Below are 17,030 nucleotides of genomic sequence, written 5' to 3'. Positions count from 1 at the left end.
CAGCACCTGCTTTGAAACAAGGCCAGAACCAGCCTGAAAAACCGACCAAGGCCAAACCCAGCCAGTTCATTTCTAACCCCAGTCCTGAGGCCTGCCCATGTGGAATGAAGCAGAGAACAAGAGCACAATCCTAACTGCCACTGAGACTGACTCACTTTATTGTGCTGGAGCCTGGCTTCAAACTGCCCAGCAGAACAAAACACAAACCAGTATAAATAGGCCCCAGAGCCTCCCTGTGCTGGCTCCAGCCCAGGGGAGGGAAGGGTCTGGAAGAAGGAATGCTCCTGGGGAGGGGTCCCCAAGGAGGGAAGGGTCTGGTGGAGGGAAGGGTCTGGAGGAGGGAATGCTCCTGGGGAGGGAAGGCTCCCGAGGGAATGCCCAGGCCAGTGAGGCAGTGCCAGGCAGGGCAGGGCAGCTCCAGGGCTGTGGCTGCCAGTGCCAGGAGCTGCCTGTGACCGCCAGGAGCTGCCTGTGACTGCCCCCAGCCCGGGGCTGGCAGCCTGGGACAGGGGAAGGAGCAGCTGCCGATCCCAGTGGGTTTCCAGGGGCTCTCAGTGGCTGTGGGGCTGCCAGCCCGGGGCAGGAGCAGCTGCTGTTCCCCCAGGAGCTCTCAGTGGCTGTGGGGCTGCCAGCCCGGGGCAGGAGCAGCTGCTGTTCCCCAGGGGCTCTCAGTGGCTGTGGGGCTGCCAGCCCGGGGCAGGAGCAGCTGCTGTTCCCCAGGGGCTCTCAGTGGCTGTGGGGCTGCCAGCCCGGGGCAGGAGCAGCTGCTGTTCCCCAGGGGCTCTCAGTGGCTGTGGAGCTGCCAGCCCGGGGCAGGAGCAGCTGCTGTTCCCCCAGGGGCTCTCAGTGGTTGTGGGGCCGGGCGCGGGCACGGCCGCGGGCCCCGGCAGCCCCGGCAGGCTCCACGCTGGAGCGCGGGTTGCGGATGGTCTCGTCCACGGACACGATGAGGCACGCGGCCTCCGAGGCGGCCGTCAGCGCGTTGATGCGCACCACGGCCGGCTCCCACACGCACGCCTGGAAATTGTCTGCAATGTCCTCGTTGGTCACATCCACGCCGTACCACATCCCGCCCTGGGGACAGACAGAGGGACAGATCAGTGCCACAGCCCGCTGAGGGACAGACAGAGGGACAGATCAGTGCCACAGCCCGCCCTGGGGAAAGACAGAGGGACAGATCAGTGCCACAGCCTGCTGAGAGACAGACAGAGGGACAGATCAGTGCCACAGCCTGCTGAGAGACAGACAGAGGGACAGATCAGTGCCATAGCCTGCTCTGAGGGACAGACAGAGGGACAGGGATCAGTGCCACATCCCACCCTGGGGACAGACAGAGGGACAGGGATCAGTGCCACAGCCCACCCTGGGGACAGACAGAGGGACAGATCAGTGCCACAGCCCGCCCTGGGGACAGACAGAGGGACAGATCAGTGCCACAGCCCGCCCTGGGGACAGACAGAGGGACAGGGATCAGTGCCACATCCCACCCTGGGGACAGACAGAGGGACAGATCAGTGCCACAGCCGCCCTGGGGACAGACAGAGGGACAGATCAGTGCCACAGCCTGCTGAGGGAGAGGGATCAGTGCCACATCACACCCTGGGGACAGAGGGACAGGGATCAGTGCCAGATTCCACTCTGAGAGACAGCCATCAGTGCCACAGCCTGCTGAGGGCCAGAGGGACACAGGGATCAGTGCCACATCCTGCCCTGAGGGACAGAGGGACAGATCAGTGCCACAGCCTGCTGAGGGACAGGGATCAGTGCCATATCCTGCCCTGAGGGACAGAGGGACACAGGGATCAGTGTGCCATCCCACTCTGAGGGGACAGAGGGGACAAAGGGGACAGGGATTGGTCACGGGGCTGGGTGGGACTTGGGGAAAGCCAGGGAGGGAAGGCCAGGCAAAGGTGAAGGGAGAGGCTGGAGCCTCCCTCACATTCTGCTGTGAAGGAAAACACAAAAAATCCAAGCTGAGCAGCCTTTGCTTTCAGCCACCAGTGCCAGCAGTGCCTCATGAAGAGGAGGCCCCTGCCAGTTTAGGATCACAGAGTCACTGAGGCTGGAAAAGCCCCCCCAGTCCATCCAGTCCAAGCTGTGCCCCATTCCCACCATCCCCACCTTGCCACCAGCCCAGAGCCCTGAGTGCCACCTCCAGGGCTTCCCTGGACACCTCCAGGGATGGGGAGCCCAACCCTCCCTGGGCAGCCCTGCCATGAAGCTGCAGGAGCCTCCCAGGCCTGGCTCCCCTCTGCTGCTGCCTCTCTGCCTGGCTCTGCACCCTCATTTTGGGGCACACCCTGAGCCCCACCACCGGCAGCAGGGTGAAACTGCTGGGAGTGGCAGAACCCAAGGGGCAACCTCCAAGCCCTGGAGTTGGGATCTCCACAAGAGCAGCACTCAGGACCTTCAGCCTGCAGCTCCTGTGTAAAATGCTCAGCTCAGCCAGCTCCTGCACTCTGCTTCCTTTAATGTTTAACACAGCAGCTCCTTCCTGACAAATGATGAGTTTTTAAGGAGCAAATCAGAACCCCCAGCTCAGGAAGTCACCTGACAGCTGGGATCAAAGGGAAATCAGGTCCTTTCCATTTATAGCCACCTGTGCCAGGCCCACACATGATGTGAAACAAACACAGTGCTTAATCAAAGGGGACACGGCTCCAAAACAGGCTCAGCTGAGCTACACCAGCTCTGACAGGCTCCAGGAGGGAACTGGGGACAAAGGAACCACACACACACTGCCTCTGGGATGCCCGGGTGTCTGGGGTTCAAAGATGCAGCTGAGGGTGTGTATTCTATTACCACCTGTCAGAGCTGGGGCGGGTTTCTGCTGTTCATGGGGCAGTTTCTTTTATCTCTTCCACAATCAATTCTCCCTCCGGGAAATATCTGCTGTTAATGGGCCATTAATTATCAATTATCTTCTGTTAATGGGCCAGTGAGTGTCCCTGCAGGGCTGATCCAATCCCATCATCCCATGGGGAGATGCTGCGCCCAGGGGAGGAGCCAAGCATTCCTACCTGGATCCAATCTGAGCTTTGGGACAGCCCAGCAGCCTTTGCCCAGTGCATTGCCAGAGGAGCAGCTTCTGCTGCCCTGCATGGCCAGAGGGAGCCCAGGCCCATCTCCAGCAGCCCTGGAGCTGCAGAGGAAAACTCCCCCCTTGTGCAGGATCCCTGCTCCAGCAGAGCCACAGCTGGCACTGCAGGAGGGCTGAGCCCCCATGGGATGGGGCTGTGCCACCCCCTGACACACAGGGGACAGGGACTGCTCTGACCCTGGCAGGGGTTTGTTTGTACCACTGCATTTGTATTTTTAATTTTCCTAGCAAAGAACTGTTATTCCTATTGCCATACCGTTGCCTGAGAGCCCCTTAATTTCAAAACTACAATAATTCAGAGGGAGGGGGTTTGCAATTTCCATTTCAGGGAGGCTCCTGCCTTCCCCAGCAGCCCGGGCCGTACCTGGGCGTGCTTGGCGCGCAGCTTGTTGAGGATGTTGGTGGCGTCGAAGCCGGCGTTGTCACACAGCTGCCGGGGGATGATCTCCAGGGCCTTGGCGTAGGCGCCGATCAGCAGCTGCTGCTTGCCCGGGATGGTGCGCGAGTAATCCCGCAGGAACTTGGAGAGCTCCATCTCGATGGCGCCGCCGCCCGCCACCACCGAGTCGTTCTGCAGGGAGGGACGGGCACAGCACAGGGGCTGTCAGCTGCTGCAGCCCTGCAGGCTCCCAGCAATGCACAGCCCATGGCAGTGCACAGCAATGCACAGCCCATGGCAATGCACAGCCCTGCAGGCACAGCAATGCACAGCCCATGGCAGTGCACAGCCCTGCAGGCTCCCAGCAATGCACAGCCCATGGCAATGCACAGCAATGCACAGCCCATGGCAATGCACGGCCCTGCAGGCTCCAGGCAATGCACAGCCCTGCAGGCTCCCAGCAATGCACAGCCCTGCAGCCACAGCAATGCACAGCCCATGGCAATGCACAGCCCTGCAGGCTCCCAGCAATGCACAGCCCATGGCAATGCACGGCCCTGCAGGCACAGCAATGCACAGCCCATGGCAATGCACGGCCCTGCAGGCACAGCAATGCACAGCCCATGGCAATGCACAGCCCTGCAGGCTCCCAGCAATGCACAGCCCATGGCAATGCACGGCCCTGCAGGCTCCAGGCAATGCACAGCCCATGGCAATGCACAGCCCTGCAGGCTCCCAGCAATGCACAGCCCATGGCAATGCACGGCCCTGCAGGCTCCAGGCAATGCACAGCCCTGCAGGCTCCCAGCAATGCACAGCCCTGCAGCCACAGCAATGCACAGCCCATGGCAATGCACAGCCCTGCAGGCTCCCAGCAATGCACAGCCCATGGCAATGCACAGCCCTGCAGGCTCCCAGCAATGCACAGCCCATGGCAATGCACAGCCCTGCAGGCTCCCAGCAATGCACAGCCCTGCAGGCTCCCAGCAATGCACAGCCCTGCAGCCACAGCAATGCACAGCCCATGGCAATGCACAGCCCTGCAGGCTCCCAGCAATGCACAGCCCATGGCAATGCACAGCCCTGCAGGCTCCCAGCAATGCACAGCCCTGCAGGCTCCCAGCAATGCACAGCCCTGCAGCCACAGCAATGCACAGCCCATGGCAATGCACAGCCCTGCAGGCTCCCAGCAATGCACAGCCCATGGCAATGCACAGCCCTGCAGGCACAGCAATGCACAGCCCATGGCAATGCACAGCCCTGCAGGCTCCAGGCAATGCACAGCCCTGCAGGCACAGCAATGCACGGCCCATGGCAATGCACGGCCCTGCAGCCACAGCAATGCACAGCCCATGGCAATGCACAGCCCTGCAGGCTCCCAGCAATGCACAGCCCATGGCAATGCACGGCCCTGCAGGCTCCCAGCAATGCACAGCCCATGGCAATGCACGGCCCTGCAGGCTCCCAGCAATGCACAGCCCATGGCAATGCACAGCCCTGCAGCCACAGCAATGCACAGCCCTGCCAGCCCATGGCAATGCACAGCCCATGGCAATGCACAGCCCATGGCAGTGCACAGCAATGCACAGCCCTGCAGGCACAGCCCTGCCAGCCCATGGCAATGCACAGCCCTGGTGCTGCTGTCCCTGGGACTGTCTGCCAGCAGCAGCAGGGACACACCAAGAACCTCCAGTGGCAGCTCCAGCAGCTCAGCCCAGCTGTGCACAGGACAAAGGGGGGTTTGGGGACACTACACCCAAAGGGAGGGATGGCAGCTCACTCCCAACTCGGGCTAGGGAAGCTTCCTCACTCTCATGAAGTGTCCAAAACTAAAGCTATTGGAAGCAGCACCTTGCAGCTCAGTTCTGCTGCTTTTCCAGGAGACAGATCAGGATGTTCTTTCTAGAAGCAACAGCTCCAAAACTCTTGACATGCTTCTCCCCAGCCCCTCAGGACATGCAGCCTCAGAGCTTTTAACCACAAGCCCTTCCTACAGCAACACATTTTTGTGTAACCCAGAGCTTGGAAGGATCAAACTCACATCCACAGAGGCCTTGGATTTCTCCTGGTGCCCCCAGCCTGCCCTCAGAGTCACGGGACTGTCGTGCCCCCAGACTGGGCACCAAGAGAGGGGCTCTATGGGCATGGACACACATGTGCCATCAATCTGCTGTTCCATCTCCTGAAGCTCCACCCAGCACAGAGCAGTTCCCTTTAGGGTGGAGGATGGAGCCAGCACGAGGCACATCTGCACAGAAGTGCAGGCAGAACCCAGGCGTGCCTGGAGAGCAGCTGCAAACGCCGCCAGAGCCGGCCAAGGAACTGCACTCCACAGGATGTGCTCACTGTGCAGAGGCCTGAGCCAAGCCCTGGTGTGTGTGTGTGTGTGGGAGGTGTGCAGCAGCTCTGGCTGTGCACGGCAGTGCCAGGCTCACCTTGATGGCCCTCCTGACGATCATGATGGCGTCGTGCAGGGAGCGCTCGGTCTCCTCCATGAACTGCTCGGCGCCCCCGCGCAGGATGATGGTGCACGTCTTGGCCTTGGGGCAGCCCGTGAACAAGTTGTACCTGCCACAGGGAGGGTTGGGCATGGAGAAGCTGCTGCTGGACAGGCAGGGTGGGACAGAGCCAGCCCTGCAGCCCCGTCCCTCTCACAGCCCCAAGGGGCCAAGGAGGACAGGGCCAGGGAACACAGAAGTGACGTTCCAGACAATCCAGGACCATCCGTTCTCTCCTCCCTGCTGCCAGGGACTCACACTGAACTGGGGCTCCCAGTCTGCACTTGGCAGGAGCACAGAGGGCAGCAGCCAGCCCCAAACAGGACTGCAAGGGCCCCAGTGTACCATCCCCAGCTTCTCCTGCACTGACAGGGAAGGGTCAAGCTGGAACGTCACAGAAGTGCCACAATCAACCCCAAAATGTGGTGGTTTTCCATTACAAATGCAACAGTACCACTGTGCTTTCTACAAGGCACTGCAGAATAAACACGTGTTTTTCAAAGCTTTTACAAGAGGTAGGATCTCAATGAAATCTTGCTCGTGGCCCCTCCCCCAGCCTCAAAAAGCAGCTTCTGGCTACAGTAAAATATACATTTTATAACAACCTTGTTTTCATCTCAACAGCTTGAGAGACGTTGACCCTGCCAATGCTTTGACCCCAACTTTTGCACCTGCTATGAGAGGGCTTGCAAAGCACCACAGGTTTGCAGCTGGTGTTTTTACCTCTCTCCCCCAATCTGGGTCTCTTCAAAGAGCTCACAGCGGCCCAGCACATCATCCGACAGGGCATTGACACTGGTCTGGATGGATCCCCCACAGGCCTGCAGGGAATGGGGACAAACACAGCATTACCACTGCTGACAACCCACACCAACCTCCCAGCAGGCTCCACTCTCCAGCCCAGATGTTGAGCTGGTGCAAACCCATCCTGCAGATTCAGGAAAACCCTTCTCCCTCCCTCCCCTCTCATGGACGCAGGCCAACCCTCAACAGCAAAATAAATTTAAGCAGCTTCAAGGTGCTGACTCACAGGCTCCAGAGTCCAGGAGATACACAAAGAAAGCTCAGGAAAAACCCACTCGTGATGGAACAGGGAAGAACTCAGGAAAATGAATCTCTAGTGATGCACTGATCAGATCTTTGTATATAAGACCAGGCTGTCAGGGTGTGAGTGCTCACCCCACGAGGAACAGCCTTGTCCTTTCAAACCCCCGTGAGGAGCAGCGAGAGCAGTTTGGGAATGCCCAGCCTGGGGTGCCAGAACTTTCCAAAGGCTTTCCTCAGGCCAGGGGAGCTCACCATCATGGTCCTCTTGAGATCCTCCTCGGGGACACGGCCGGCACAGAACATGTCCCTGTCTGCGAAGTACTGCGTGGCCACGTCCCCAATGGGCAGCTTGGACAGCACCACCTTGGCTCCTGACTTGTGGATCTTGTCCAGTTTGTCATACAGGATGTTCCACTCTGCATCCACAATGGCCTGGTAGTCCTGGAGGACAGGGGGACAGGTGTTCCTGTGCCAGGGGATGCCCCACGTGCAGCCCTGGCACAGAGTCACGAGGTCCCTGCCCCATGGCACTGCCCAATGGCTGCTGCAACCCCAGGAGCTCCTGCAGCTCTCCAGGCACTGCTGGATCAGCGGGCCCTGCCAGGCCCAAGGCAATGACCCCAGAGCTGGTGGCTCAGCACAGCTGGGGCACAGGGACAGCTCACCAACGTGTCCTGACCCTGCTGTGCTCCCCAGTCTGCTGGACCCCCATTCCACAGGGCAGCACAGCCCACCAGGTGATTCCAAAGGTGAAGGGTGAGCAGGAGACAAACTCATTTATCATGGAATGGTTTGGGTGGGAAGGGACCTTTTAAAGGTCATCCAGTGCCACCCTATCCATGGGCATGGACACCTCCCACTGTCCCAGGTGGATCCAAGCCCCAGTGTCCAACCTGGCCTTGGGCACTGCCAGGGATCCAGGGGCAGCCCCAGCAAATCTGGGAATTCCAGCCCAGGCAGGAATTCCTTGCCAAGATCCCAGCCCAATCTCCCCTTTCCCAGTGGGAGCCATTCCCTGGCTCCTGTCCCTGCAGGCCTTGTCCCCAGCCCCTCTCCAGCTCTCCTGGAGCCCCTGCAGGCACTCTGAGGATTCCCTGGATTTTCCCTTCTCCAGGGGAGCATTCCCAGCTCTGCCAGCCTGGCTCCAGCCCTCCCATCTCATGCCTCCCCAGGGGATGAGCAGCCCCAGGTGTGAGAGAAGGAGCAAGCAGGCCAGGGGAGCTCTCACCTCCACAGTGTTGACTCTGACCTCGGCGTTGTCCTTCTCAGCCTTGAGCTCCAGCTCCACGTTGAGCAGGGCGATTTTGGGGGACTGGTACTTCTTGGGCTGCATCTCAAACCCAGCATAGGAGAAGGTTTTCTTAAAGGCAACTCCAGCCACCAGCTGTGAGTCCTGGAACACAGGGATTTGCCTCAGGCTCAGCTCCCAAGGCTTCCTGCACAGGGTTAATAACAACTCCCACAGGACACCCCCTGCTTCCAGAGGCCTCATTTACAAAGCCTTCCCTGCACTGTCTCCTTTGATTAACCCACTTTTAGAGGAAATAAGCAGCAGGCATTTCTTTCAGCTCACAAAAGCAGATTCCTCTCTACCTCTCCAAACTCCACAGCCAAAAACTCCTCAAACAACTTGAAGATCAAGGAATGGAGCCATCAGTTCTCTCCCTGAACTCTTTCCCATTCCTCCCCTTTGAACTTTTGGATATTTCTCATCCATAGCCGCACTGGGGGCTGGTTTTTGCTCTGGGTTGTCTTACCAAGCTCCATCACCACCTCCTGGATTTTCTGCAGCAGGACAGCCCTGTCCAATACCATTCCCTGGCATGAGCTCCTCAATTTCTGGGTGAAGAAATCAGGATCTGAATCTCCCTCTCCATAGGAGCTGTCCCACAGCCAGGATCAATCCAGGTGCAGTTCCAGACACAACAGGTTCTCCAGCACTGAGGCATAAACCACACATCCCAGTGGTTTATGGTTCAGCATGAAGCTGAACTAAATCAGCTTCATGAGATTTGCCTTGCATTTTTCCCAACCCAGTAATCCTACACACAACCAGGACTTTTGGATCCAGAAGGAACAAAGACTTCCCAGAAAAAAAAAAATTAATAATTATTTGTGGAGAGATAAATGGAATTTTATCAGTACCAACTTTTGCTGCAGTGAAGAGTGTATTTAGCTCAAAAACCAGAAACTCTACCTATGGAAAAGAAATCCTGCTGAGCCTCCTCCTCACACCAACAGCTCTGTTCCACTTTGGGAATTCCCCAACAAGCAATGACAAGCCAGGCTGCACTTCTGCTGGAGCCAAGGCCCCACCAGAGCTGGATCCCTGTGTCCCACCCCTTCAGGAAGGCTCCAGCACTTACTTCTAGAGCTCCTCCTTGCACCTTCTTTATCCCGATCATCTTGAGCTGCAGCAAGTCATCCAACATCATCACAGCATCTACAACCATCTTGGAGAAAAACTCCTTGCTCTGGGAGATGAGCTTGGAGCTCAGGGCTGTGGCTGCACACTTTTCCAGGAGACTCCTCTGCTCACTGCAGGAAGGGAAGGAAAGGAAAAACAAAGGTTTGGTCACCTGCCAGACCTTTTCATGAGCCGTATGTGGCTTTGTTAATCACAGCTTTGGCTGGAAAATACCTTTAAGATCATTCAGTCCAGCACTGCCAAGGCCACCACTGCCCCATGTCCCCAAGTGCCACATCCACAGGGCTGTGAAATCCCTGCAGGGATGGGCACTCCAGCCCTGCCCTTTCCATGAGGAATGTCCCCAGTGCCCACCCTGAGCTCCCCTGAGGCCGTTCCCTCTGCTCCTGTCCCTGTTCCCTGGGATAAGATCCCAAATCCCCCCGGCTGTGCCCTCCTGGCAGGAGCTGTGCAGAGCCACAAGGGCCCCCTGAGCCTCCTCTGCTCCAGGCTGAGCCCCTGCCCAGCTCCCTCAGGGACTCTGCAGCCCCTGCCCGGCTCCCTCAGGGACTCTGCAGCCCCTGCCCGGCTCCCTCAGGGACTCTGCAGCCCCTGCCCGGCTCCCTCAGGGACTCTGCAGCCCCTGCCCAGCTGTGTCCCTGCCCTGGCCACGCTCCAGCCCCTCAGGCTCTGTCTTGTCATGAGAGGCACAAAATCCTCTCTGACAGAGGCAAAGATCAGCTCCCTCCTGTCCATGGGGAGAACAAGGCACAAATCCCAGACTGACAAATCCCAGTCTCCTTTCTAGAGCTCGAGCATCAGCCCAGCACTGACAAAGCTGACTGACTTTCATGCACCTAAAATCAGAAAAAAGCAGGTGCTTTCCTTCATCACAAGGCAGGAAGATGTTCCTGAAAGCCTCTAAAGGCAGGGTTCACATTCCCTGAAGTACTAACTCAGGTAATACATGTGCAGCAGTCGGTGACACACAGACAGCAGGGAGATGTGGATCCAGCTGCCAGGCTCTGTCCCCCACGGGAACCACTCTATTTCCCATCACAGGACCACATTTGGGGTGTTTTTTTTCCAGAATTTTTTAAGAATTTGGTTTGGACAACCCATTTTGGTTTATTCAAGATGCTTATGAAGTTGAAGTATTTCTAATTAACTGCAGGTATCAGTAAGGTCAAGTGGACAAGAGCTTAAAATCCAGGGAGAAAAGGAAGTCCAGTATTCTCAGCTCAGTTGAAGGGATCACTGCTATGAGCTATCAACCCTGCTGTGTGACAGTGAAAGGGGATCTGATCCTCAGGGAATGCTGAGATTGAACACTACCACTGACTGCAGCAAGAGCTCCAAGACTCCACTGCTGCAAAAAAGAAATCAGGCCACTTATTTTGGTGCCCAGCTTCTTCCATGAGCACTGGGAGGCACTGCCCTACATCATCCCTGGAGCCAAGTGGGAGCACAGCACTGCCCCTGCAGGAGCAGGAAATTCCAGGGAAACTGGGAATAACCCCAGCGTGGGGCTGCAGCTCCAGGTGCCAGGAAATGTCAGCCAGAGGCACAGATCCAGGAGCACCCTCACAGCAGGCAGCTGGAGCCCAGAACACAACCAGGTCACCTCCGAGGCAAACTTACTCTTTATCCTCCTTCTTCACAGAGACAGCGATGTCTTTGATCTTGTTCACAGCCTGGCAAAAAGGCAACAGCTGGATTAATCATTTATGCTCCAACCTCTCTCTTTGTGTTTTATCTTTTGTTCTCTGCACCAACGTCACTGAAGCTCCAAGTGTTTAATTATTCCACCCCTGCCAGTGCAGTAATTCCACAGAATACACCAATATCTGGGGAGTGGGAGGAGGCTCAGAGCTGCTCTGCTGCTTCTGCTTGCAGCAGAGACCCTGGGAATCAAACAGCTATTGAGGAGTGAACCTCCAAAAATCAACTTAACGGGACCAACAGCCGCCAGGAGACACACGGGTTACTAAGAAGCAGCAGAGAACAGGAGGAGCAGGAGAATGGGAAATGAGTTTTTACATTCATTCCTTGGGAGAAAACCCAAAGGAAGTGAGGGCACTGCAGAGGCACAGACTGCTGCCAGCAGGCCTGGCACAGAGAGGCAGTGCTGCTGGCAGGGGCAGCAGGAGATGGCTGCTGGCACTCCCCAGGCCCATTCCCAGCGGGCTGTCCCTGGCAGGGTGTCCCTGGCCCCGGGCAGGCCCAGCTGTCCCCAGGGAGCCGTGTCCCTGTGCCTCACCAGCTGCGTGGCCGTGCGGAAGGCGCGGATGATGATCTGGGGATGGAGCCCCTCCTCCACGTAGGGCTTCACCTGCTTCAGGAACTCAGCTGCCAGCAGGGTCACAGACGTGGTGCCATCACCCACCTGCAGGGACAGGGGACGCTGTGTCACCCCCACGCTGTGTCACCCCCACGCTGCAGACACCCCCTGAGAGCAGCTGCAAAACCACTCCAGAGCTTCCAGGGAAACCAGAGCTCAGGATTTTCTCTGCTTACAGATTTGTGGTTGAATTCCTCAGTGATTCAGAGTGGTCTGGGTGGGAAGGTGTAGCCATGATATTTTCTGAAAAATCCTTTCCTTAGGATTTTTCCTCCTGAGAAGCTGAGAGGCCTCAGGAACAAACTGTAACCAATGGTTATCTGCTGCTGTGGAATGCAACAGGTGCATCTGGGATTGGGCTCATAGAATTGTTTCTAATTAATGGCCAATCACAGTCAGCTGGCTCAGACTCTCTGTCCTAGACAGAGCCTTTGTTATCATTCTTTCCTATTCTATTCTTAGCCAGCCTTCTGATGAAATCCTTTCTTCTATTCTTTCAGTACAGTTTTAATGTAATATATATCATAAAATAATAAATCAGCCTTCTGAAACATGGAGTCAGATCCTCGTCTCTTCCCTCATCCACAGACATCTTTCATGAAAAATCCTTTCTTAGGATTTTTCCTTGTGAGAAGCTGCAGTTTCAGCAACCAAAGGTAACAATGGTTATCTGCTGCTGTGGAATGCAACAGGTAGACCCGTGATTGGTCTCCTGTGGATGTTTGGATTCACTGACCACTCATGGCAGAGCTGGCTCTTGCTCTCTGTCTGAGACACAGATCTTTGTTATTCATTCTTGTCTATTCTTAGCTTAGCTAGCTTCTGAAGAAACCTTTTCCTTTCTATTTCTTTTTAGTATAGTCTTAATGTAACATATAGCATAAAATAATAAATCAAGCCTTCTGATCATGGAGTCAACATTCTCATCTCTTCTTCATCCTGAAAACCCCTGTGACCATGGTCACACAGACCCCTGCAAACAGGGTCACAGGAAGGGACCTCAAAGCCCATCCAGTGCCACTCTCTGCCATGGGCAGGGACACCTTTCATCATCCCAGACTGCTCCCAGCCCCAGTGTCCAACCTGGCCTTGGGCACTGCCAGGGATCCAGGGGCAGCCCCAGTAAATCTGGGAATGCCAGCCCAGGCAGGAATTCCTTGCCAAGATCCCAGCCCAATCTCCCCTTTCCCAGTGGGAGCCATTCCCTGGCTCCTGTCCCTGCAGGCCTTGTCCCCAGCCCCTCTCCAGCTCTCCTGGAGCCCCTGCAGGCACTCTGAGGATTCCCTGGATTTTCCCTTCTCCAGGGGAGCATTCCCAGCTCTGCCAGCCTGGCTCCAGAGCAGGCAGAACAAGCCCCAGCACTCCCAGAGCAATTCCCAGAGCTACCACTGAGCCAGGGCAGCAGTGGCACTCAGGCTGCTCCCTGTTCACCCCCAGGCAGAGCCAGGCTCCCCTCCCACCTCGGCATCCTGGGACTTGGCGATGTCCACCAAGGTCTTGGCGGCCGGGTGGACCACGTCCAGCAGCTTCAGGATGGTGGCCCCGTCGTTGGAGATGGTGGCTTTGCCTGGGGTCATGGAGAAAAGGAAGTTAAAGGCAGCTTTACAGCAGCAGGGGCAAGCCCTGTCTCTGGGGGCTCTCAGGAGATCCCAGCAGGTTCCTCTGCTCCACCTGAACTGAGTCCTGTCAGCCCATTCGTGGAGCAGGTTCAGTGAAGTCAGCCTGAGCACAGAACAACTTTCCACACCAACAAAGGTTTGGAATTCATTTCCCTCTTCTCAAAGGCCTCCCCAGACAGATAAAACCATATTCTAGTCTGAGACTCTCACGAACAAAGAGCCTAGAAATCATTATTACTTATCACAGGAGAAATTTAAATCCAATTATCCCTTTGAGCAAGGATTTATTACAGTTCCTATCTGTAAAAACTATTGAAAGGCAATGCTAAGCCTTTTCACTCCACCCTTCAGCAACAAAAATAATAAATAATGAGTTTGGTGACTGGTGACTTCATACAAGGCTTTTCAGAGTGAGGGCAAAGCTCATCTCTTAAATCACACTTCAAAAAAAAAAGATTAAAAATCAACCCAGGAACATCCACTGACCTCACACTCAGCCACAACTGCTGAGTAACTCCACAGGTACCACGAGCCTCATTTAAAAATAGAGATGACCAAAAATACCTGAAGAGAGGTTCAAGCCTCTCTGCTTCTCCTGTCTGGCACAGACTTACACTGAATCCAAGTGATGCCTCAGGTTTAGCTTTTCTATTTTTCAAATTCTGTGCTGCTTTAGTGTGTGGGTCTGGGCTTCACATTATGGGATGGTGAGCTCTGTGCACAGAGCAGGGAGACAAAACAATTCCTGTTCTAGCTGGGGACCAAGGACAAATGACCCAAATCTCAGCCCCCAGAGCATAAATGTGGGTTGAAGAGAGAAAAACCAGCAGGGTGGGACTGCATGGGCTAAAGCTGGAATGGGACAATGAACTGCAAGATGCAAATGGAGCAGAACTGATCCAAGGGAGAGACCCCGTGAGCAGTTGTGCATTTTGGGACCATTTTGGTCCATCTTGGGTTCATTTTGGGACCATTTTGGTTCACCTTGGGTGCAGCCCTGGCTGGGCTCTTGTGCTGCCCAAGGTGGATCCATTGAGGTCTTTTAATAAATCCCTGCTTTATTCTGTAACTCTGTCTGGTCTCTGTCCTAGGGCAGCCTTCCCAAGGCACCACATCCCCCCTGACTCTGCATCTCCCCAGGGGAGCAATCAGGGAATCCTCAGGCTGGACTGGCAATCCTCCTGCCTCCTACAGGGGACACCAAGAGTGACAGGCTCACTCTGCTGCGAGAGCCGAGCCTGGCAGGGGCTGCGGCTGCTGGGGCTGCCCCAGATGGGTTTGGCTGCCCCACATGGCCGGGCTGGGCTCAGTGCTGCCCCAGATGGGTTTGGCTGCCCCACATGGCCGGGCTGGGCTCAGTGCTGCCCCAGATGGGTTTGGCTGCCCCACATGGCCAGGCTGGGCTCAGTGCTGCCCCAGCTGGGTTTGGCTGCCCCAGATGGCCCAGCCAGGCTCAGTGCTCCCCCGATGGCCCAGCCGGGCTCAGTGCTGCCCCAGCTGGGTTTGGCTGCCCCAGATGGCCGGGCTGGGCTCAGTGCTGCCCCAGCTGGGTTTGGTTGCCCCAGACGGCCCAGCCGGGCTCAGTGCTGCCCCAGATGGCCCAGCCAGACTCAGCGCTGCCCCAGATGGCCCAGCTGGGTTTGGCTGCCCCAGATGGCCCAGCCAGGCTCAGCGCTGCCCCAGCTGGGTTTGGTTACCCCAGCTAGCCCAGCCAGGCTCAGTGCTGCCCAGCATCAGAGCATACCCACCCCGGTCATCCACGATGAGCTTGTCCATGCCACGCGGGCCCAGCGTGGTGCGCACGGCCTCGGCGATCACCTGGCAGGCGTTGATGTTGCTGACCAGCTGCGGGATGCCCTGCGAGGTGTCCGTGCCCTCCTTCAGCAGGATAACCGGTGTTGGCTGCAGGGGGAGCACAGCACAGCTGTCAGCCCCACCCCAAGGACCCGCAGAGAGCTCCTGACAGCCCACAAGGCACCAGTGTGCAGGAACAAGGCCAAAAATACAGACCCGGTGTAATTCCTCTGCCCCACACCACCCTGCTGCTTTCCACTGCTCCCACAGCACTGGGAATTCACACAACTGCTCCACCACAGGCTCAGGGACACACAGGGACTGTCCCAAAATTAACGGGGATTCCTTGGGGCAGAAGGTCCTGATCTGATGCTGGCCTGGAGGAGACAGAGCGTGCAGGAACTACAGACACACTGAGGAACCAAACAAGTCTGGGTGGTGGCTGCCCCTGGATCCCTGGCAGTGCCCAAGGCCAGGCTGGACATTGATACTTGGAGCAGCCTGGACAGTGGGAGGGGTCTCTGCCATGGCAGGGGTGGCACTGGATGGGATTTAAGGTCCCTTCCAACCCAAACGATCCCATGAATGCTGCAACCATCTCACAGGCAGAGCCCAGGCAAAGCCCAAACACTGCCCAAATTTGGGATGCACTGGCTCAGAACAGCTGCCAGCAGGCACAGAGCAGAAGTGAACTGTGCTTGGTGCACTGAGGGGGCACAGGCACAAGAAAGGGAGCCACTGCAGAGGGTTCGGTGATGGGCACAAAGGACATCCTTGGGCTCTGGAGCATCCCTCCTATGAGGAGCTGGGCCTGCTTAGGCTGCAGAAGGGAAGGCTAAGAGGGACCCCATCAATCCATACACATCTCTCCGAGGCGGTGCCAAGAGGTTGGTGCCAGACTTTCTGGTGATGCCCAGTAACAGGACGTAAAATAAAATACAAGAAGTGAGGTGAACCTCAACACGAGGAAGAACTTCTTGCCATGGAGGGTGACAGAGCCCTGGGACAGCTGCCCAGGGAGGGCCTGGAGTGTCCCCCCCAGAGACATCCCAAACCCACCTGGGCACGCCCCTGTGTCACCTGCTCCAGGTGACCCTGCTGGGCAGGGGTTAGAGCTGAGTGATCTCCAGCCCTGACTATCCTGTGATCCCTGAAACCCAGAAAGATTCTGTGGAATAAACCGCACAGCTTTCCTCCACACCCAGCAGAGCAGGAATTCCAAGGGAAAAGGACCCGTTTGTCCCCAGGGGAACCAGGCTGGACACACCTCCCGCATCACCGCGGGGCTGGAGGCGGAGGGGGCGCGGGGCTGCGGGGACCAGGACCGGGCCGGGGGGAGGCTCTGGAGCGGGATGGAGCTCGGGGCTGCCCGCTCCCGTCCCCTGCAGCCAGCGCAGCCCGGCTCCGGCTCCAGCGGGCGCGGCACTGCCCGGGTACCGCCAGGCCTGCGCGCCGGGGCGGCTCCATCCGCGCGGCCCGGCCCACAGCGACCCCGCCACAGCCGCTCCCTGGGGCCCGGCGGGAGCCCCCGGCCCGGGCAGGGCGGCGGGACGCGGGGACAGCGGCGGATGGCGGCGGATGGCGGCGGATGGCGCGGATCACTCACCATCATCGCGGCGGCTGCTCGCTCCCGGCCCCCCACAATGCACTGCGCACGCCCAGAACCTTCCCGGGGGCGGGCCGGGCGTGGGAACACAATTTGGCAGAGAGGGAAGAGGGCGCGCAGCGTGCGGAAATGCCATGGAGCACTATTTGGCAGCGAACGCCGCGGTGACAGCGAGCTGCCCGCGCCGGCTCGCGCGTGATTGATGGCGGCGTAGACCAATAGAAAGGAGGGCGCTAAGC

The 17,030-nt window shown here is 57.5% G+C and overlaps 1 protein-coding gene across 1 annotated transcript; it reads right to left on the bottom strand.

Annotated features, from left to right (window-relative positions):
- Positions 1 to 131: 131 nt before the first annotated feature.
- Positions 132 to 16,880, bottom strand: CCT7 (chaperonin containing TCP1 subunit 7). Its single transcript, XM_066548858.1, has 12 exons — positions 16,792 to 16,880; positions 15,140 to 15,293; positions 13,233 to 13,339; positions 11,692 to 11,817; positions 11,073 to 11,125; positions 9,391 to 9,562; positions 8,253 to 8,417; positions 7,277 to 7,465; positions 6,701 to 6,798; positions 5,915 to 6,047; positions 3,465 to 3,671; positions 132 to 1,074 (listed from the first exon to the last, which is right to left on the bottom strand). Exons 1-12 carry the CDS (start codon positions 16,795 to 16,797, stop codon positions 844 to 846), a joined length of 1,641 nt encoding a protein of 546 aa, XP_066404955.1. The 5' UTR covers positions 16,798 to 16,880; the 3' UTR covers positions 132 to 843.
- Between the last annotated feature and the right edge of the window lie 150 nt (positions 16,881 to 17,030).

This window comes from Molothrus aeneus, chromosome 4, assembly GCF_037042795.1.
Source record: "Molothrus aeneus isolate 106 chromosome 4, BPBGC_Maene_1.0, whole genome shotgun sequence".
Classification (NCBI taxonomy): Eukaryota; Metazoa; Chordata; class Aves; order Passeriformes; family Icteridae; genus Molothrus; species Molothrus aeneus.
The sequence above is the reverse complement of the archived record's forward strand: the minus strand, read 5'-3'. Positions and strand labels throughout refer to the sequence as shown.